Source organism: Mobula birostris, chromosome 25, assembly GCF_030028105.1.
Source record: "Mobula birostris isolate sMobBir1 chromosome 25, sMobBir1.hap1, whole genome shotgun sequence".
NCBI lineage: Eukaryota > Metazoa > Chordata > Chondrichthyes > Myliobatiformes > Myliobatidae > Mobula > Mobula birostris.
In genome coordinates this window covers 11,552,859-11,575,321 of record NC_092394.1, presented here as the reverse complement: position 1 = coordinate 11,575,321, position 22,463 = coordinate 11,552,859, and the positions used below count along the sequence as shown (strand labels likewise).

Sequence of the window (22,463 nt, the reverse complement as noted above, 5' to 3'; positions counted from 1 at the left end):
GTGATGAAGGCAGATACTTTCACAGCATTTAAGAAGTAGCTGAATTGCCAGTGCATTGAAGGTTACTCACTGAAATCGGATTAGTGTAGATGGGTTTTGATGGTCGGCACAGACACAGAGGAAGGCCTGTTCCTCTGCTGTTTGGCTCTACAAGACCAGTTACGATCCAGACTCTCTGTTGTAGGAGCCGTAGACATAGAACTTTTCAAGGGTGAGTTGGAAAGACACATGAAAGACAGTGTAATAGAGCTTTGACCAGCGGCTAATCTGGATATTGGAAGTTTGGAGAGGAGGGGACCTCAATCAGGTCCACTGCCCGAGGATAAAAGGCAGGAGCAGGTCGTGGCAGTGTAACAGAGCTTTGACCAGTGACCAATCAGTGTTTGGGATTGATTAGCAAGAGCAAGTTAAAGGGAAGCAGGGGCAAGCGCAGTGGCAGTCGTCTGAGTGGACAGAGTCAGAGTGGTGATCTTAAGGCTTTAGCACTTCAAGGCTTCAGCGAAGAGAGGCTTCACTTAGAGAAAGCAAAGGAAAAAAAAGTTCAAGTTTCTTCCTTCTCTGTATCACTCACAACACTCTGGAGGAACTCAGCAGGTCGGGCAGCATCCGTGGAAACATCGACTCATCGTTTCTACGGATGCTGCCTGACCTGCTGAGTTCCTCCAGCGTGTTGTGAGTGTTGCTTTGATCCCAGCATCTGCAGATTATTTTGTTTTTCTTCCTTCTCTGTATCTGCTCAGCTAGGACAGTAGGGATGCCAGACAGGATAGTGAAATGCTCCTCTTGTGGGATGTGGGAAGGCAGGGAGATCTCCAGCATCCCTGACCACTACAACTGCGAGAAGTGCATCCAGCTGCAGCTTCTAACAAACTGCGTTAAAGAGTTGGAGCTGGAACTGGATGAACTCCAGATCATTCGGGAGGCTGAAGGGGTGATAGATAGGGCATATAGAGAGGTGGTTACACCCAAGGTGCAGGATGCAGGAAACTGGGTGACAGTCAGGAAGTGGAAAGGGGTTAAGGAACCAGTGCAGAGTACCCCTGTGGCCATCCCTCTCAACAACAGGCATATCACTTAGGATACTGTCGTCTGAATGACCTAACAGAGGAACGTCACAGTGGTTGGGTCTCTGGCACTGAGTCTGCCTCTGTGACTCAGAAGGGAAGGGGGGAGAAGAGGCATGCTGTGGTGATAAGGGGATTCGTAAGTAGGGGAATGACCAGGAGTTTGTGTAGGCGAGAATGAGATTCCCGAATGGTACGTTGCCTCCTGTGTGCCAGGGTCCAGGATATCTCAGATTGAGTCTTCAGCATCTTTAAATGGGGGTCTGAACAGCCAGAAACTGTGGTCCATGTAGGTACCAATGACATGGGAAGGACGAGTGAGGAGGTTCTGCATAGGGAGTTCAGGGAGTTAGGCACTAAATTAAAGAGCAGGACCTCCAGAGTTATGGTCTCAGGATCACTGCCCTTGCCATGTGCTAGTGAGGCCAGAACTAGGAAGATCATTCAGTTTAATACATGGCTAAGGAGTTGGTGCAGGAGGGAAGGCATAAGATTTTTGGATCATTGGGCTGTCTTCCAAGGATGGTGGGGCCAGGACAAAAGGGACGGTTTGCACCTGAACTGGAGGGAGACCAATATCCTAGAGGGAAGATTTTGTTCATGCCGCATGGTGGGGTTTAAACGAGAGTTGCAGGGGGATGGAAACCAGAGTGCCAACAGTTAGTGGAGTGATTGTTTAGGCAGATGTTGGTAAGACCTCAGACAAAGTCAGGAATCAAAAGATTGAGCACAGTGCGACTAGTGTCCTGGGCTGCGTATATTTCAATGCAAGAAGTATCGTAGGAAAGGTGGATAATAGTGCTGAAGATGAGGTAGCTGGATTACAAACGGAGGCAATGTGTAGTGAGTAGAGGCTGTTGATGGAGCAAAATTGTAGTCAACAGGATGAGTTGCAATGGAAAAGGCGGACAAAATCGAAAAGGGTGAATACAGGACTGAAGGTGTTGTATCTGAATGCGCACAGTATACAGAATAAGGTAGGTGAATTTGTAACAAGAAAATCTGTAGATGCTGGAAATCCAAGCAATGCACACAAAATGTTGGAGGAACTCAACAAGCCAGGCAGCATCTATGGAAAAAAGTACAGCTGACGTGTCGGGCCGAAACCCTATGGCAGGAAACCCAGGGAACCCATCCTGCAGAAGGGTTTCGGCTCGAAACATCGACTCAACTTTGTTCCATAGATGCTGCCTGGCCTGCTGAGTTCCTCCAGCATTTTGTGGATGAACTTGTAGGACAGTTGCAGACTGGCAGGTATGATGCTATAGGCATCACTGAATCATGGCAGAAAGAAAATTATGTCTGGGAGCTAATGTCCAAGGATACACATTGTATCGAAAGGATAGGCAGGAAGGCAGAGGGGGTGGCATTGCTCAGTTGGAAAAATGAAGTCAAATTATTGGAAGGAGGTGACATAGGGTTGGAAGGTGTTGAATCATTGTGGATAGAGCTTAGGAATTGCAAGGGTAAGAAGACCTGATGGGAGTTGTATACAGACCCTCTCCCCCCCCCCCCCCAAACAGGAGTAAGGATGTGGCCTACAAATTACAATGGAAGATAGAAATTGCATGCCAAAAGGGCAATGTTAGAATAGTCATGGGGGGAGGGCTTCAATATGCAGGTAGATTGGGAAATCAGGTTGGTGCTGGATTCTAGGGAGGTGGATTTCTAAAATGCCTACAAGATGCCTTTTTGGAACTGCTTGTAGTTCAGTCCACTAGAGAATTAGCTATTCTGGATTGGGTCTTATACAATGAACCAGAATTGATTAGAAAGTTTAAGGTAAAAGGACTCTTAGGGGTAAGTGATCATAATATGATCAAGTTCACCCTGAAATTTGAGAAGGAGGAGCTAAGGTCAGATGTATTAGCATTACAGTGGAGTAAAGGGAATTCCAGAGGCATGAGAAAGGAGTTGGCCAGAATTGATTGGAAAAGAACACTGGCAGGGATGATAACAGAGCAATGGTTGGGATTTCTGGAAGTAACTCGGAAGGCACAGGATATATACATCCCAAAGAGGAAGAAGTATTTTAAGAGAAAGATGACACAACCAAGGCTTGCAAGAGAAGTCAAAGCCAACATAAAAACCAAAGAGAGGGCATATAATAGAGCAAAAATTAGTGAGAAGTTAGATGATTGGGAAGCTCTTAAAAACCAACGGAAGGCAACTAAAACAAAAATTAAGAAGGTAAAGATGCAATCCGAAAGTAAGCTAGCCAGTAATATTAAAGAGGATACCAAAAGTTTCTTGAGATACATTAAGTGTAAATGAGAGGCAAGTGTATATATCGGACTACTGGAAAACATTGCTGGAGAGGTAGTAAAGGGGGACAAGGAAACAACAGACAAATTAAATAAGTATTTTGCATCGGTCTTCACTATGGAAGACGCTTGCAGTATGGTGGAAGTTCCAGGTGTCGGGGGCATGAAGTGTGTGAAGTTACCATAACTGGAGAGAAAGTTCTTGAGAATATATTGGCTATATTTAAGAGGGAGTTAGATATGGCCCTTGTGGCTACGGGGGTCAGAGGGTATGGAGGGAAGGCTGGGGCGGTGTTCTGAGTTGGATGATCAGCCATGATCATAATAAATGGCGGTGCAGGCTCGAAGGGCCGAATGGCCTACTCCTGCACCTATTTTCTATGTTTCTATGTTTCTATGAAACTGAAAGGTCTAAAGGTAGATAAGTCACCTGGACCAGATGGTGTACACCGCATCTGGGTGTACTGAAGGAGGTGGCCAAGGAAATCGTGGAGGCATTAGTAATGATCTTTCAAGAATCACTAGATTCTGAATGGTTCTGGAAGATTGGAAAGTTACAAATGTCTCTCTACTCTTCAAAAAGGGAGAGAGGCAGAAGAAAGGAAACTATAAGCCAGTTAGTCTGACCTCAGTGGTTGGGAAGATGATGGAGTCGATTACTTATTAAGGATGAGGTCTCAGTGTACTTGGAGGCACGTGATAAAATAGGCCATAGTCAGCAATGTTTCTTCAAGGGAGAATCTTGTCTGACAAATCTGTTGGAATTCTTTGAAGAAATAACAAGCAAGATAGACAAAGGAGAATTGGTTGATGTTGCATACTTGGATTTTAAGAAGGCCATTGATAAAGTGGCACACGTGGGGCTGCTTAACAAGCTGCAAGCCTATGGTATTACAGGAAAGATAAACCAGTGGCTGATTGGCAGGAGGCAAAGAGTGGGAATAAAGGGGGCCTTTTCTGACCAGCTGCCAGTGACTAGTAGTGTTCCACAGGTGTTAGTGTTGGGACCGATTCTTTTTACGTTATATGTCCATGATTTAGATGATGGATATGATTGCTTTGGTGCAAAGTTTGCTGAGGATATGAAGATAGGTGGAGAGGCAGGCAGTTTTGAGGAAAGTAGGCCAAAGAAAGACTTAAACAGATTAGGAGAATGGGCAAAGAAATGACAAATGGAATATGGTATTGGGAAGTGTATGGTTGAAAAAAATGAAAGGGTTGACTATTTCATAAATGGAGAGGAAATATAGAAAACTGAGGTGCAAAGGGCTTTGGGAGTCCTCGTGCAGGATTCGTTAAAGGTTGATTTGCAGGTTGAGTCGGTGGTGAGGAAGGCAAGTGCAATGTTAGCATTCATTTCAAGAGGACTAGAATATAGAAGCAAGAATGTAAGTTGAAATTTTATAAAACGCTGGTAAGGCCTCACTTGGAGTATTCTGAGCAGGTTTGTGCCCTTAAGAAGAAAGGATGTGCCGAACCTGGAGAGGGTTCAAAGGAGGCTCACAAAAATGATCCAGGATTGAATAGCTTATCATATGAGGAGCTTTGGGCCTTTATTCACTGGAATTCAAAGAATGAAGGGTGATCTCATTGAAACCTATCAAACGGTGAAAGGCCTTAATAGAGTGGATGTGGAGAGGATGTTTCCTGTGGTGGTATAGTCTCAGACCTGAGGACATAGCCTCAGTTAAAGGGTCGTCCTTTTAGAACAGAGATGAGGAGGAATTTCTTCAGCCAGAGAGTGGTGAATCTGTGGTATTCATTGCCAGAGGCAAACTGTGGAGGCCAAGTCTTTATGTATATTTAAGGCAGAGGCTGATAGATTCTTGACTGGTCAAGGCATGAAGGGATACGGGGAGAAGGCAGGAGTCGGAGGCTGAGAGGAAAATTGGATCAGCCATGATGAAATGGCGGAGCAGACTCAATGGGTCAGAGGGACTAATTCTGCTCCTATATTTTATGGTCTTATAAGAAGAAAAGGCTGCAGGGGAAAGAGTGTGGAGATAAAGCTGATGGCATTGTTCTGCAGAATACATCTAATGGGCTGAATGGTTTCTGCTGCATCATTCTGATTCAATTCTGTGTTTCTCTCTGTCTCCCGCAGACACGGTCTCTCTGTGTATTACCCACCCACATGGTCACCATCTTACTCCATCAGCCACTTTCGCTTTATTGTTTGCACATCGAAATGGAAAGAGCCACAAACGCTGGAAATCTGTTTTTTAAATGCAGAAAATGCAGGAAATACTCAGCAGGTCAAGCAGCGTATGTGGGAAGAGAAACAGGTTAACATTTCAGGTTGGAGACCCAATGTCAGAATGGTCCTGTTAGTCTTCCCACAGGTGAGCTCTGACCTGCTGAGTGTTTCCCATCCTTTCTGCTGTTATTATTTGCTTGGAAACTTTGTTTTGCACACTCAGTCTCTATCACTGTCACACCCTCACTCTTGTTTTGCACACTCAGTCTGTTGTTTTGCCCACCCAGCCTCTATCACCCTCACACCCTCACTGTTGTTTTGCACACTCAGTCTCTCTCACCCTCACACCCTCACTCCATTGTTTTGCACACTCAGTCTCTATCACTCCGTTGTTTTGCACACTCAGCCTCTCACTCTCACACCCTCACTCTGTTGCCTTCACTGTAGTGAAACATTTTGAGCTATGCGTGCTGAGGCTTTATAAGGCATTGGTCGTACTGCACGCAGTATTGTGAGCAGTTTTGGGCCCTTTGGCTAGGAAAGGATGTGCTGACATTGGAGAGGGTCCAGAGGAGGTTCATGAGAAATATCCCGGGGTTGAAAGGGTGAGCATATGAGAAGTGTTTGATGGCTCTGGGCCTGTACTCATTGGAGTTTAGAAGAATGATCTCATTGAAAGCTGTTGAATATTAAAAGCCCTGGATAGAGTAGACATGGAGAGGATGAATCCTATATTCTGAGGGAGTCTAGGACCAACCTCAGAATACAAGGACATCCCTTTAGAACAGAGATGAGGAGCAATTTCTTTAGCCAGAGGATGGTGAATCTGTGGAATTCATTGCAACAGGCAAGTGTGATGGCCAAGTCATTGGGTATATTTAAAGAGGAGATTAGTAGTTCCTTAATTAGGAAGGGTGTCAAAGGTTATGGGGAAAAGGTGGAGAATGAGGTTCAGAGGGATTATATATCAGCCATGATGGAGTGGCAGAGCAGACTTGATGGCCCGAATGGCCTAGTTCTGCTCCTTTATCTTATGGCCTTAAACAGAGTTATATCTGAAGCACTAAATAAGGCCAATGGCAGATGTAAACAGTAGGGCAGGTGGATAGATAAGTTGTTTAACTGTGATCTGTGTGCATGTCTGCACATCTACTAAACAGCTTCCAAAGGCTTAATCTCATCGCACTCCCTGACAGTTTAATATAGGACTTACAAAGACAGTGTCTGAATTCTGGTTTTGTTTGCCACCTGGAGGACAAGAAAGCTGGCTTTATTGTGTGTTCTAAGTGTTGGAATCCTGCATGGTCCCATCTCGAGCAGGAAGCTGCTACAAGTCTACAGGATATTGGTGAGGCCACACTTGGCCTACTGCATGCAGTTCTGGTCTTCTCACTTGAAGAAAGATATACATGCAGTGGCCACTTTATTAGATACTCCTGTACGTGTGCTCATTAATGCAAATACCTAATCAGCCAATCATGTGGCAGCGACTCAGTGCATAAAAGCATGCAGGCATGGTTCAGACCGAATTCAGAACGGGGAAGAAATAAGATCTAAGTGACTTTGACTGTGGAATGATTGCTGGTGCCAGATGGGGTGTTTTGAGTATCTCAGAAACTTCTGATCTCCTGGGATTTTTATGCACAACAGTCTAGAGCTTACAAAAAACCTCCAGTGAGCGGCCGTTCTGTGAGTGAAACTGTCTTGTTAATGAGAACAGTCAGAGGAGAATGGCCAGACTGGTTCAAGCTGCCAGGAAGCTGACAGTAACACATCACCACAGTGGTGCGTAGACCAGCATCTGTCAACACACAACACTTCAAACCTTGAAGCAAATGAGCTAGAGCAGCAGAAGAGCATGAACATCCACTCAGTGAGTTTTCAGCATATACAAACTGGAAAGAAGGGAGTTAGTCTATGAGAAGAAATTGAGTCCTGCCTCAATAACTAATGTCCAGTAGCATCTACATTCACCGTGATGAAGTGTTTCTGTCTGGAATTCAGACAAATGGGAAGTGATCTTGTAGAAGCATATACAATTATGAAAAAGATAGATAAGATAGAGGCAGGAAGATTACTTCCACTTGTAAACAAACTTCCACAACCTGCCGAGGGCCAGGTCAGAGGTATTCAATTCTGGTGACCAAGAGAGTTACAAGAGGTCGGGGTACGATCTCCGGAAAACCATCTCACAAGGAAAGTGGCAATTCCGAACTAAACTTGAATCAATGAAGGATGCTTTCTTCCCAAAGAGCTCAATGCCTTTTACCCTGGCTTTGACTGTCAAAACATGGAGGAACTCTCCTTTGACTGTTCTCATTAATAAGGCATTTTCGTTCACAAACTCTCACAGCCCCGATGATCCCGTGATTTCAGTCTCTGAGGCTGATGTCCACGCAGCCTTCAGCAAGGTGAATCCACAGAAAGCTTCTAGCCCAGAAGGGTTACCTGGCCAAGTATTAAAAACCTGTGCTTATCAACTGGCTGGAATGTTCACTGAGATCTTTAACCTCTCGCTTCAGCAGTCGGAGGTACCCATCTGCTTCAAGCAGGCTTTAGCTATGCCAGTGCCTAAGTAGAATGTGATAACCTGCCTCAATGATTATCGTCCAGTAGCACTTACAGTGCCTATAAAAAGTATTCACCCCTCCCCTTGGAACTTTTCATTTTTTATTGTTTTACAACATTGAATTGAATCACAGTAGATTTAATTTGGCTTTGTTTTTACTGTTTTCACTTTGACACAAAAGAGTTTTTCTGTTGATCATTGTCAAAAAAGTCAAATTAAATCCACTGAGATTCAATGGTGTAAAACAATAAAACGTGAAAACTTCCACGCAACACACATCAAAGTTGCTGGTGAACGCAGCAGGCCAGGCAGCATCTCTAGGAAGAGGTGCAGTCGACGTTTCGGGCCGAGACCCTTCATCAGGACTAACTGAAGGAAGAGCTAGTAAGAGATTTGAAAGTGGGAGGGGGAGGGGAGATCTGAAATGATAGGAGAAGACAGGAGAGGGAGGGATGGAGCCAAGAGCTGGACAGGTGATAGGCAAAAGGGATACGAGAGGATCATGGGACAGGAGGGGAGAAAGACAAGGTGGAGGGAACCCAGAGGATGGGCAAGGGGTATAGTCAGAGGGACAGAGGAAGAAAAAGGAGAGTGAGAGAAAGAATGTGTGTATAAAAATAAGTAACAGATGGGGTACGAGGGGGAGGTGGGGCATTAGCGGAAGTTAGAGAAGTCGATGTTCATGCCATCAGGTTGGAGGCTACCCAGACGGAATATAAGGTGTTGTTCCTCCAACCTGAGTGTGGTTTCATCTTTACAGTAGAGCAGGCCGTGGATAGACATGTCAGAATGGGAATGGGATGTGGAATTAAAATGTGTGGCCACTGGGAGATCCTGCTTTCTCTGGCGGACAGAGTGTAGGTGTTCGGCAAAGCGGTCTCCCAGTCTGCGTTGGGTCTCGCCAGTATATAGAAGGCCACATCGGGAGCACCGGACGCAGTATATCACCCCAGCCGACTCACAGGTGAAGTGTTGCCTCACCTGGTAGGACTGTCTGGGGCCCTGAATGGTGGTAAGGGAGGAAGTGTAAGGGCATGTGTAGCACTTGTTCCGCTTACAAGTGCCAGGAGGGAGATCAGTGGGGAGGGATGGGGGGGGATGAATGGACAAGGGAGTTGCGTAGGGAGCGATCCCTGCTTTCCGCATGCCCTTACACTTCCTCCCTTACCACCAGGGCCCCAGACAGTCCTTCCAGGTGAGGCGACACTTCACCTGTGAGTCGGCTGGGGTGATATACTGCGTCCGGTGCTCCCGATGTGGCCTTCTATATATTGGTGAGACCCGACGCAGACTGGGAGACCGCTTTGCTGAACACCTACACTCTGTCTGCCAGAGAAAACAGGATCTCCCAGTGGCCACACATTTTAATTCCACATCCCATTCCCATTCTGACATGTCTATCCACGGCCTCCTCTACTGTAAAGATGAAGCCACACTCAGGTTGGAGGAACAACACCATATATTCTGTCTGGGTAGCCTCCAACCTGATGGCATGAACATTGACTTCTCTAAGTTCCGCTAATGCCCCACCTCCCCCTCGTACCCCATCCCTTATTTATTTTTATACCCACATTCTTTCTCTCACTCTCCCCACCTCCCTCTCTGTCCCTCTCACTATACCCCTTGCCCATCCTCTGGGTTCCCCTCCCCCCCTTGTCTTTCTTCCTGGACCTCCTGTCCCATGATCCTCTCATATCCCCTTTGCCAATCACCTGTCCAGCTCTTGGCTCCATCCCTCCCCCTCCTGTCTTCTCCTATCATTTTGGATCTCTCCCTCCCCCTCCCACTTTCAAATCTCTTACTAACTCTTCCTTCAGTTAGTCCTGACGAAGGGTCTCGGCCTGAAACGTCGACTGTACCTCTTCCTGTAGATGCTGCCTGGCCTGCTGCGTTCACCAGCAACTTTGATGTGTGTTGCTTGAATTTCCAGCATCTGCAGAATTCCTGTTGTTTGCATTTTAAACTTCCACGGGGGGTGAATAATTTTTATAGGCACTGTGATAAAGTGTTTTGAGATGTTGGTGATGAAACATCAACTCTTGCCTGAGAAACAACCTAGATCTGCTCCAATTTGCCTACTGGAGTGATGTCCATCTCATTGGCTCTTTACTTAACCCTGGATCATCTGGACAGCAAAGGTGCAAGTATATCAGGATGCTCTTTATCGACTACAACTCTGCATTCAGTACCATCAAACCCTCAAAACTAATCAATAAGCTCCAAGTTCTTGGCCCCAACACCTCCTGTGCAGTTGGATCCTCACTTGCATTGTCAGTTTGGATTGGCAACAGCATCTCCTCCACAATCTCCACCAGCATCGGTACACCACAAGGCTGTGTGCTTAGCTCCCTGATCTACTCACTTTCCACTTATGACAGTGTGGCTGAGCACAGCTTCAATCCCATATTCGAGTTGGCTGATGACACCACTGTTGTTGGCCAGATCAAAGGCGATGATGATGAATCAGCACATAGGAGGGAGATTGAAAATCTGGCTGAGTGCTGCCACAACAACAACCTCTCACTCAATGTCAGCAAGACCATTATAAACTTCAGGAGAAGGAAACTAGAGGTCCACGGAGGATCAGAGATGGAGTGGGTCAGCAACTTTAAATTCCTCGGTGTTATTGTTTCAGAGGACTTGTCCTGGTTTATTAGGTACAGGAGGAGATAAAGTAGCCACAGAGTTTGTATAGTAAGAGGAAAGAACAGATTGATTCTGGACATGAGGAGGTTAGCCTATGAGGAGAAATTGAGTCCCTGGGACCATACTGACTGGAGTTCAGACAAATCAGAGAGAGTGAATGGAAATTGCAGTCGGTGATATCTCAACACACTGCTCCTGTTAGGCACTCTCCACACTCCTCCACATCACAATTCCTTTGCTTTTCACTTTCACTTTTGCTGTACTAGGAAAACCAATTGTACTGCTATTTGCAATTAAAACATTCCAAGTCCTCTGTCAGTGTAGCATAGCAACTATAATATGCAGCTAAGCATCTACATAATGGGAGGAACATGCTTGTCTCACTGATTGAGCTTCTATCTGGTAATAGAGCTTTGAGTGCAGATCAGATCAAAGCTTTCATCCGGGGAGCTGTTTGCAACAATCTTGTCTGTGTATTTGGCTTGTAAATTCTACAGCACAAAGGTAGCGAGGGACGTGGTTGCTAACAACATCAGACTGTGCTAATGAAATGTCTTTGTCCTGTTTCATTTGGGGTTTCTCATCTGCGATTTCCTTGCAAACTGTAAATGAAAACTGGAGCAATGAGAGAGAGAGAAAAAAAAGAGGATTTCTGGATCAATATGTTTAATAAAAACTCATTTCTTTGCCTTGTGAATTATAAAAAAAGAAACCCATTTGTTCCCCTGAAATTTTCTATTCCCTGCCTTAGAAATTGTTTTAACCTAGGAATTGCTGTTATGGAGAGATTACTTCTAAACTTCCCCCAAGTGCCCTCCCCAGCGTGAGGGAACCTCCGACCAATCATATCATGACTTAACAGTCTGCTCAGCAACAAATCCTGCCACTGGACTCCCCAAACCAAGAGGAAATTGTCAACTGACATCATAGTCCTTCAGAACCTGTGCCCGTCTTAATCTTTTTGTTTTAACAGTGGGCTATGCGAAACCTCGTAAAAATTTGTACAACAGGACGTTGTGACACATACTTTGGACTGCCAAAGCAAAGGGTGCGAGGATGCCACAGCTGACAAGCCGAGGTGTCCTAGATACATTCAGCGCTAATAGGAAAGCTGGCAAGACAGCTGGGTTGGAATGTCAAACTGTAGGTCTCATTAGCAGACAAACCGTCCCAGAGATGTGAGGTGGGAAGGAATTGAAGGAGGACCTCAGCTCACAGGAGCTCCATTCAAGGTGGATGCTGTACAGTGGGGCTGTAAAGAATAAATATTTCTTGTACTAAAGGGAAACTAAGCTCCACAAATGGATTAGTTATTCTGGTTATTTCCCATGGATGGACAGCTGTTCAACGGCATGAGGAGGAGTGATGGTCATTAGGTCAGTGGTCACGGCTGTGACTCTGTATCATTCACAAAGGGAGAGGGAAGCAAAGCTGTAAAATTGAACTAGATAAATGGTCTGTGTCTGCCCTGATGAAAGGTCATGGCCTGAATCGTTGACTGTTTATTCTTCTCCACTCTAGGACCAGAGGGCACAGCCTTAGAATAACAGGGCATCCCTTTAGAACAGAGATGAGGAGGAATTTTTTTTTGCTATAGGGCAGTGAATCTGCAGAACTGATTGCACAGACAGCTGTGGAAGCCAAGTCAATGGGTATATTTAAAGTGGAGGTTGGTTGATAGGTTCTTGATTAGTAAAGGTGTCAAAACTTACGGAGAAAAGGCAAGAGAATGGAATTGAGAGGGAAAATAAATCAGCCATGATGGAATGGTGGAACAAATTTGATAGGTAGTTTTAAGTGTTTTCAGTGTAGTGACGGGAGTTATAGGTAGACGGAAGTTGGGGTGGCTAGTTAGAGTGATTGATCAGATTAACTCCCTGGGGGAAGAAACTTCTAAGACAACATGAAGATTTTGTGTTCACAGCTCTATAGCGCTTTCCTGAAGGGAGCTTTTGGAAAAGGCAGTTTTCTGGGTGAATATTGTCTATAGTGATTTTTCCTGACCGTTCCTTTGTCCTGGGCACATACAGGCTCTGAAGTAATGGTGGACAGCAGCCAGTTACCCTTTCCACTGTCCTGACAGTTATTGCTGATCTTATAACCTACTCTTAAGATCAATCTTACCCTTCCCTCCTACATAGCTGTCCATTTTTCTTTCATCTATGTGGATCTATCTACACACCGATTCAGAAACCTCTCCTGGACAAGCCTTAGAAATCCTCCTCCATCTCAGCCTTTCACTCCAACATGATCTGAGTTAATATTGGGGATGGTGAAAGCTCTTATTGTCTGATTATTTGGATGCTCCTCTGCGATTTCCCCCCATTATCTTTTCCTCCAGCTCCCACTGACTCTTTGGCACTGACTGCACACCCTCAGAGAAGTGGTCGGCCCTTTTTTTAATTTCTATCCACCTGGCCTCATTTGAGGAATTTGTAGCATGTCATTTTTCTAAAGAAGGAATTCGAACCAAGTTGCCTTCAGTGTAAACGACCCGCTTCCCTCTCCCTGCATCTTTGATCTGGTTCCCTTCTCTCCCCTCACCTTGAGTTAATGCTCTTCCAGCAAGCACCAAAGTCACTGTAAAAATAAATATACTAAAGTCCCTCCATGTCACTGTATACTACCTGGCAATTCACTCACTTGCAGGCATTCACAGTAGAGAAAAGAAGTTCAGTAGAATCAATGGAAAACTACACAAAGACTGACAAACAACCAATGTACAAAAGACAAGCTGTGCAAATACAAAAATAAACAAATAATTAATAAATAATACTTGGAACAGTATTATTACAGTATCCTTACCTCTTCACTGAAGTAATGGATTCCTTGCCTAATATTAAAATATCATTTACATTTCTAATCCCCCCCCTTCTCTAAAGATTCCATACCCTAGAACAGTGAGTTGTTAGTCCAGCACATTCTCTCAAATGCACCTCCATAAAAGCAACAATATATTCCTTCCTGCTAATCAGCGCTTTCAGTTCATCTCTTCAACTTGTCGAACTACTTCTGTTCATTGCTGCAGTTTAGCCTTGTATTCCTTCCACATTTCTTATCATGTCCATGTTAAGTCTGCCTCCTGGATGGACTTCATTTTCTGTATTTGACTCTTCCTCACTCCCTACCATTTTCCTACTCTCTGTGGCCCCAGTTAGTTTAAATCCACCCCCCTCGGGATGATGGACCCATTCTGGTTCACGTGCAATCCATCCAGTTTATAGAAGTCCCAACACTCCTAGTGAAACTCTCCCTTCGACCGCACATTCATCCAACCTCTCCTCCTACTCGTATGTAGTAAAAGAATCAGGGTTACTATCACTGACGTGTTGTGAAATGTGTTGTTTTGCGACAGCAGTGCGGTGCAATACCTAAAATATATTATCAATTATAATAGGAAATATACCTTTAAAAAATTAAATAAGTAGTAATAAGTTTTAAAAAAATTAGCGAGGTAGTGTTCATGGGTTCATTGTCTGTTCAGAAATCTAATGAGGGAAGGGAAAGCAGCCATTCCTAATAAGTTGAGTGTGTGTCTTAGGCTCCTGTACTCCGGTGGTATCAGCTTTTGAGGTCCTGCTTTGTAATCTGCTGCCTGGCTCTCTAACTTCACGTAGCATGATCTCAGCCCTCTTTTTATTTGGGTTCACATTGCTATACTAATGTGAACCATAACGCCTGGCTTTGCTCCCCTCCAGAGTGCCCTGCAGCCAGCCTGTGACGTCCCTGAAACTGACACCAGAGAAGCAGCAGGCCATCCTGGGTTCACACCTATGACCGCAGAAGCATGTGGCTGTTCCCCACATTATTGAGTCCCCTCCCATGGCAACATAGGCCTCTTGCCCCTTCCCACAATGCCAAGTTCTTGTTTGTGACTGCACTACTCGGGGAAACACTCGCCTCCGCTCTCTTCCATCACAGATAAGCGGTCCTGAAGTAGGTCACGAGATCCTAGGTGGTGGAATCTGGAGCTGCAAAACCTGCTGGGAGAATTCAGTGGATCTCTTTGGGGGAAGAAATTGTCGACATTTTGGGTCATCCGATGCAGAGTTTCAGTCTGAAATGTCGGCATTTCTTTTCCCTTCACGGTACTACTTGATCTGCTGAGTTTCTCCCAACAGATTATTCACTGGTTCTGATGTCATGCACATGTCTCAATGTTGTTTATTTACTTTGTTTGTTTGTCTGTTTGTTTCTTTAGTTGTATTTGCACAGTTTGTCTTCTTTTGCACATTGGCTGTTTGCAGTCTTAGTAGTTTTTCATTGACTCCATTGTATTTCTTTGATCTACTGTGAATGCCTGCAAGAAAATAAATCTCAGGGTTGTATGTGGTGAGATATACAGTATGTGCTTTGGTAATAAGTTTACTTTGAACTTTGAAATGAGATGCACCCAAAGCATCCATGACCTCCCTCTTCCATTTCCCCTTGCATTCCTTCCCTGTCTATTTAAGTAAGTTACAGGAATACCATCTCCGTTTCAGTCATGTAATTCACGGCCATTCAAAGCTCCATAATGCCTCCAGCTGCCACTCAAGCACTAAATCCTGGAACTCTGGTCAGACCAGTAACACATCCTGTTGATGTATGCCTAGTCAAACCAGTAACTGGTCCTGTAGATGTATGCCTAGTCAGACCGAGAACACCTCCTGTAGACATATGTCTGGCCAAACCAGTAACAATTCCTGTAGACATTTGTCTGGTCAAACCAGCAACACTTCCTGTAGATGTATGTCTGCCTAAACCAGTAATGCTTCCTGTAGATGTATGTCTGGTCAGACAGGTAACATTTCCTGTAGACGTACGTCTGGTCAGACCAGTAACTGGTCCTGTAGACATATGCCTAGTCAGACAGGTAACACTTCCTGTAGACGTATGTCTGAACAGACCAGTAACAATTCCTGTAGATGTATGTCTGGTTAGTCCAGTAACACCTCCTGTAGACGTATGTCTGGTCAGACCAGTAACAATTCCTGTAGATGTATGTCTGGTCAGACCGGTAACACTTCCTGTAGACGTATGTCTGGTCAGACCAGTAACACCTCCTGTAGATGTATGTCTGTCCAGACCAGTAACACCTCCTGTAGACGTATGTCTGGTCAGACAGGTAACACTTCCTGTAGATGTATGTCTGATCAGACAGGTAACACTTCCTGTAGAGAAGTCGTCTGACCCGCCAAGAGCACCTCACAAGTTCCACCTAATGCAAGGCATAACAACACAGAGGACTGAGTTGCCCTGTCAAACATATAATTTAAAAAAGATTCACCTTTTGAAAAATGTAGTTAAGAATTAAGCTCTTGGTTACCCAACCCCATCTTCCACTGCTTAATCACTACTACCCATTGGGCAGGAGGTACAAGAGCCTTAAAGTTCAAAGTAGGTTTATTATCAAAGTACGTACATGTCACCACATATAACCCTGAGTTCGTTTTCTTGCAGGCATACTCAATAAATCCAATAACCACAGTAGAATCAATGAAAGGCCTCATCCAACAGGGCGGACAGCAGAGTGAAAAAGACAACAAACTGCAAATGCAAAAGAAAAAAAAAAGAAATAAAGAGGATGCTGTCCAAGTTACATGCCGTCTTGGACAATGTCTCCCATCCACTACATAATGTACTGGGTGGGCACAGGAGTACATTCAGCCAGAGACTCATTCCACCGAGATGCAGCACAGAGCGTCATAGGAAGTCATTCCTGCCTGTGGCCATCAAACTTTACAACTCCTCCCTTGGAGGGTCAGACACCCTGAGCCAATAGGCTGGTCCTGGACTTATTTTCTGGCATAATTTACATATTACTATTTAATTATTTATGGTGCAACTGTAACAAAAACCAACTTCCCCCAGGATCAATAAAGTATGACTATGACTATGACTAAAAATAATAAAATAAGCAATAAATATTGAGAACATGAGATGAAGAGTACTTGAAAGTAAGTCCATTGGTTGTGGGAACAGTTCAGTTGAGTGAAGTTGAATAAAGTTACCCTCTTTGGTTGAAGATACTGCTGGTTGAGGGGTAATAACTGTTCCTGACCCTGGTGGTGTCAGTCCTGAGGCTCCTGTACCTTCCTCCTGATGGCAGCAGCAAGAAGAGAACATGATCTGGGTGGTGGGAGTCTCTGATAATGGATGCTGCTTTCCTGCAACAACACTCCATGTAGATGTGCTCAATGGTGCAAAGGCTTTACCTGTGATAGACTGGGCCGTGTCCACTGCTTTTTGTTGGATTTTCCATTCCAGGGCATTGGTGTTTCCGTTCCAGGCTGTGATGCAGCCAGTCAGTATATTCTCCACCACACATCTATAGAAGTTTGTCAAAGTTTTGGATGTCACGCCAAACTCCGAAGGAAGTAGAGGTGCTACCGTGCTTTCTTCGTAATTGCACATGTGCTGAACCCAGGACAGATCCTCTGAAATAGTAACACTGAGGAATTTGAAGTAGCTCACCCTCTCCACCTCTGATCCCCTGATGAGAGCTGGCTCATGGACCTTTGGTTTCCTCCTCCTGAAGTCAATTATCAGACATTGAGTAAGAGGTTGTTTTTGTGGCTCCATTCAGCCAGGTTTTCGATCTCCCTCCTATATCTTCATTTGTCACCATCTTTGATTCAGCCAACAACAGTGGTGTCTTCAGCAAACCTAAATATTGCATTGGGGTCCCACACCATCACGTACAGGAACAGTTGTTACCCTACAACCACCTCTCTCTTAAGCCAGCATGGTTAACTTCACGCACCTCAACTCTGGAATGAGTCTCACAACTTACAGGCCCACTTTCAAGGACTCTACAACTTACGTTCTCAGTATAATTTATCCATCTATCCATATATTTAGCCATTTGCACAATCTGTCTTTTGCATGTTGGCTGCGTGTCAGTCTTTGTTTATGTAGAGTTTTTCATAAATTCTGTTGTATTGCCTTATTTTCCTGTAAATGTCTGCAAGAAGCAAATCTCAAGGTAGCAGAGGGTGACATATACATACTTGGATGATAAATTTACTTTGAGTTTGACGTAATTAACAAAAACTAATCACACTTGGGGATCCTGTTCCACTCCAAATTCAGCTTACAAAAATGCAGAGCCCTAGCATTTCCTTTGTATAATGAACCTGTCACGTTCCCCTTCAGATTCTGCAATAAAAGGCTTTGCATTTTTAGCAGATACTCTCCGTGAACTGAGGTCAGGAATTTAAGGCTGGGACTAAGATTACCCTGAGGGGGGGATGAGGATAGGTGGGTAGAGGCTCGCTGGGGAGTACATGCACTAGCTACCGTGCTATACGTTCTGTGTAATTATCTAGGCAGAGTGATAGGGAAAATTTGTTTCAGTACATGCACAAAGGAATAATGTGCATTGTGATACTGTCATTGTAGCGACAGAAGACTGACACTTGCTGACTGGTCCCCTACAAGTATTTCCTGTCAGAAACTAACTCCTGTTAAATCCCTGCTTTGTTAAGACGTTCCGGCGTTATGAACAGGATCAGTACACATTCTGTCTGTGCGCTGGCTTGGATTTAGAGGTCTATAAATAAAGGTTGCTGCAATAAACTTGTCATTTTCTAACTCAGAGCACAAAGCAAGTTGACTCACAAGCTCCCATTACCTGAGCTGTTTGTCAAAAAAGCAAACACAATTTAAATTTGTTTGATGTAATGCTTTACCTCGTTATCTCCTGGTTGTTATTTCTGAGAAAATATAATTCCATATCAGGGGCCGTAGTTTATGCTGCCAATCTCTGCCATCAGTAGCTCAGAGTGATTCACCAGTTCTAACCCTTTCACTTCTAGCTGGAGGGCTTGGACATGACTGGCAGAGTCTATACTACAGAGTGCACCGGGACTAATTGGTTGGCTCCACCAGCAAAGACATGGAGGGACCTCCTGTGTTCTCTCTCATTCTTAATGACTTCACGTTATCAGGCCGTTCACATCCAAATGAGCAGAAATGTTCTCCGTCGAAATGGGGTGGCACCATAGTGCAGTGCTTAGCGCATTGCTCTGCAGATTTGTACGTTCTCCCAGTGACTGCGTGGATTTCCTCCAGATGCTCCAGTTTCCACCCCACACCCCAAAGACGTACGATTAGGGTTAGTGAGTTGCGGGTATGCTTCGTTGGGATCAAGTCACACAGGGTGCACGGCCAGTTGCTAAACTGGAGCCGAAACTGGCTTAGCCTCAGGAGATGGATGAGAGTGTGGAGAGGTACTTTTCTGTCTGTGACCCAGAGTCTTTGTATGCGTCAATGTTGTAAATGCCAACCGCGATGCTACTTTCAGCCCATCAACTGGCTAGGTTATTTGTTCTAATGCTTTTCTGATGATGTCTTCTGTTTCTTCCCCCCTCCCAACCCCCTTCCCCCCTCTGCCCTCCCCCGCCCTCCCACCCCCTCCCCTCCCACACCGTCCCCTCCCCCAACAGGTAGAATGTAAGAAAGCACAGCCGAAGGAAGTAATGTTCCCCCCAGGAACTCGAGGCCGTCCACGGGGTTTGCCTTACACCATGGACGCGTTCATGTTGGGTATGGGTATGCTGGGTAAGGTCACGGTTACACTTCTTCATGCCTCGGCGGGGTGCGGGCGAGGGCTGGCTGTTGACTCTCGGTGGGTTCAATATGGTCAAATGAACTATGAGCATGCGGCTCATTGCTGAATAAACCACATGGCTGAATAACAGAGTTCCAGCAGTCTGTGTGAACACCACTGATTAATACAAGCAGAATTCCAAAATTAAGTAAAATGGATAATTATCAGCAGAGGCAGGGGGAATCTATGATTTATTTGTCTGGATTTCCTCTGTGCCTTGCCTCCCTTTCTGTGCACACACACGCACAAACAACATTGACACACACACACACACACACACACACACAATGACACTGACACACACACACACACACACACACACACACACACGGACAGTCAGACAGAAACACAGACAGACAGAAACACACATGGATGCCTTTTTAAGTTGAAATTTTGTGTGTCTGCATATGCCTGCAACACACAGATTTGTTCCAAAGTTCACCTGTAAAGGGCTTCAGAAACTGCTTTAATTCTTACACCAAACATTCCCAATTGTTTGTAACCCAGAATCAGAAGATCCACTTTGATTACTCAAGTGCAGAGGGTCTCACAACTGGGCCTGAAGCTGCTCCCACGCTAGCTCCAATTCCACATGTATCCTGTTCTGAACTGCCTGGTCTTGGATGATCTGTCCTCTCCCAGTCCCTTCCCTCGGTCTTCAGAGTAAGACCACTGTCCAATTGGGGTTAGCCAACTGGACACACAATTGGCATTAGAACCCTGTATCATTAAACTCTTTACAAAATACTCCCGTGCTGCATTGGAATGGCAAAGACAATACTACGAATCACATTTAACATACATTTGGACAGGTGCTTTGCCAGGACTTGAGGATCAAAGTTAGAAGGAAAGGTTGACTAGGTTGAGCCTTTGTTCCCTGCAGCGTAGGAGAATGAGGGGAGATTTGATAGAGGGATACAAGATCATGAGGGGGTATAGATAGGGTGAATGCAAGCAGGCTTTCTCCCCAGCTGAGGTTGGGTGAACCTGGCCATGTGTTGAAGGTGAAGGGTGAATTTCTTCACTCAGATGATGGTGGGAGTGTGGAATGAGCACCAGTGGAAGTAATGAATGCAGGTTCGACTGCAGCCTTTAAGAGAGGTTTGCATGGATGGGAGAGGTGTGGAGGGTCTATGGTCCAGGTTCAGGTCGATGGGACTAGGCAGGTGTTCGGCATAGACTTGATGGGGTGAAAGGCCTGTTCCCATGCTGTAGTGCTGTATGGCTCTCTGGATAGGACAGGTTTAGAGCAACTTCTCTATAGCATGGAGCCCTACCATTAGCCGTATGGTCCATGGGCCCCAGGTTGGGAACCCCCTAGTTTAAAGTGATATGGCCTAAATGTAGGCAAGTGGTCTGAGCTCAGGCAGGCCATTGACTGTGTAGCTCTATAAATGCCAGACCTTTGCAAGAAATAGTTTCTATTTATTAGTACCTTTAATGCAACAGAAGGGCTCAAAGGTGTTTCCTGGGAGTATGACATTTGAAGCTACAATGGGGCAAGGCGCCTCATCACAGAAGTAATTGTTGTTTACAAGTGCCTTATCCATGGAGAGATAGAGAGGCAGGGGATTTCAGAACCTAGAACCTAGGTCCTTGACAATTGTACACATCACTGGCGGAGTAATCGTGGAATTCCTTGGAAGCCAGAACTGAAGGAGAGCAGGCATCCCAGGAGGTTGTAGATGATTCCAGAGATCAGGGGCCACGGTAGCGTAGTGGTTAATAAGACACTATTACAGCTCGGGGCGTTTTGGAGTTCAGTTCTGGTGCCGTTCTGTAAGGAGTCCTTATACGTCCTCCCCATGGAATGAGTGGATTTTCCCAGCAGCTGCAGTTTCCTCCCACAGTCTAAAAATGTACCAGGGAAGTCAATTGGTCATTGTAAGTTGTCCCGTGATTAAGTTAGGGTTAAGCGGGATTGCGGGGTTACTGGAGTGGAGTGCCTCAAAGGGCCTTCTCCGCACTGTATCGTTAAATAAATAAATAACTCCGTCAGCTTGAGAGACTGCGGAGAAGCAATTGAGAAAACAAAGTTTTGTGTAGGTGGGAGGTGGTATAGGTCTGTCAGCAGAGGGGCAACAGACAAGTTGGAAATTATGATCATGCCGGTGAAGAGCAGAACAAAGGAACCTGCTTTCTCAATGGTCCACACAGTTGGCCTACAGGTGAAATGAGCCTCCCTTTCGAAAACCAGTGGTGCTATGTTCAAGTGCTGGGATATTCAAGATGGTAAAGGACCTGACAGGGGAGGAGAGGACAGAAAGGAACTGGGGAGTCCAGAGCAAGATGAAGTGGCCTTAAAATTACAGCCAGGCTGTTCAAGAATGATGCCAGAAGGCATATTAGACAATGGAAACTGCCCCCCCCCCCCACTGTACAAAGCTGCTGAGTTTAGAGATCGTAGAATGACACAAAGACCAAGCTGACTCCCAGGAGAGCAATCCTGTCACTGATGAAGCTCTCAGCCTGAAATGCCAACTGTTTATTCCCCTCCACAGATACTGCCTGACCTGCTGAGTTCCTCCAGCATTTTGTGTGCGTTGCTCTAGGTTTTCAGCATCTGCAGAAACTCCTGTGTTTACGAATCCTGTCCTTGCATTTCCACTTCTCCTCGTTTCCCTGCAGTTCAGCTTCTCTCCTACAAACCCGTTGACTCTTCTTTGATTCTTTTACCGTTTAGGGCAGGGGTTCCCCAACATGGGATTCACGGATCCCTCAGTCAATGGTAAGGCTCCATGGCATAAAAAAGGTTGGAGACCCCTAATTTAGAGTAAGGAGTCATTTACAGCAGTTAGTTAAGCAACCAGCACGTGTTTGGGTGTGGGAGGAGACTAGGGCAGCCCCACATGGTCAAAGGAAGAACTTAAACAGTCCTGGTACACAGCACTGGAGGTCACGATCGAACCGGGGTCCCTGGAGATGTGAGGTAGCAGCACCAGATGCTGCATGTGCTACACTCCCACGTTAGATCCTGTTGCTATTGTGATCCAAACGTTCCTTGGAAATCAGGAATGAGACATAAAACTTGTTGTTTACGATTGTTTTAGACCTTCTATCCTTTTAGAGGGATAGAACAGATAGAATGCCAGAGTGGCCTCCTGGTGATCGTCTGTTCCTACCAGCAATG

At 45.2% G+C, this 22,463-nt stretch overlaps 1 protein-coding gene across 15 annotated transcripts in view; it reads left to right on the top strand.

The window, feature by feature from the left end:
• The window catches only part of msi2b (musashi RNA-binding protein 2b), a 639,735-nt gene that overhangs the window by 424,730 nt on the left and 192,542 nt on the right, over positions 1–22,463 (top strand). For all 15 annotated transcript variants that reach the window (XM_072243487.1, XM_072243483.1, XM_072243482.1 and 12 more), the window contains exon 9: positions 19,170–19,284. In XM_072243487.1, coding sequence (XP_072099588.1) covers positions 19,170–19,284 — 115 coding nt within the window. The remainder of the gene's footprint in view (positions 1–19,169; positions 19,285–22,463) is intronic.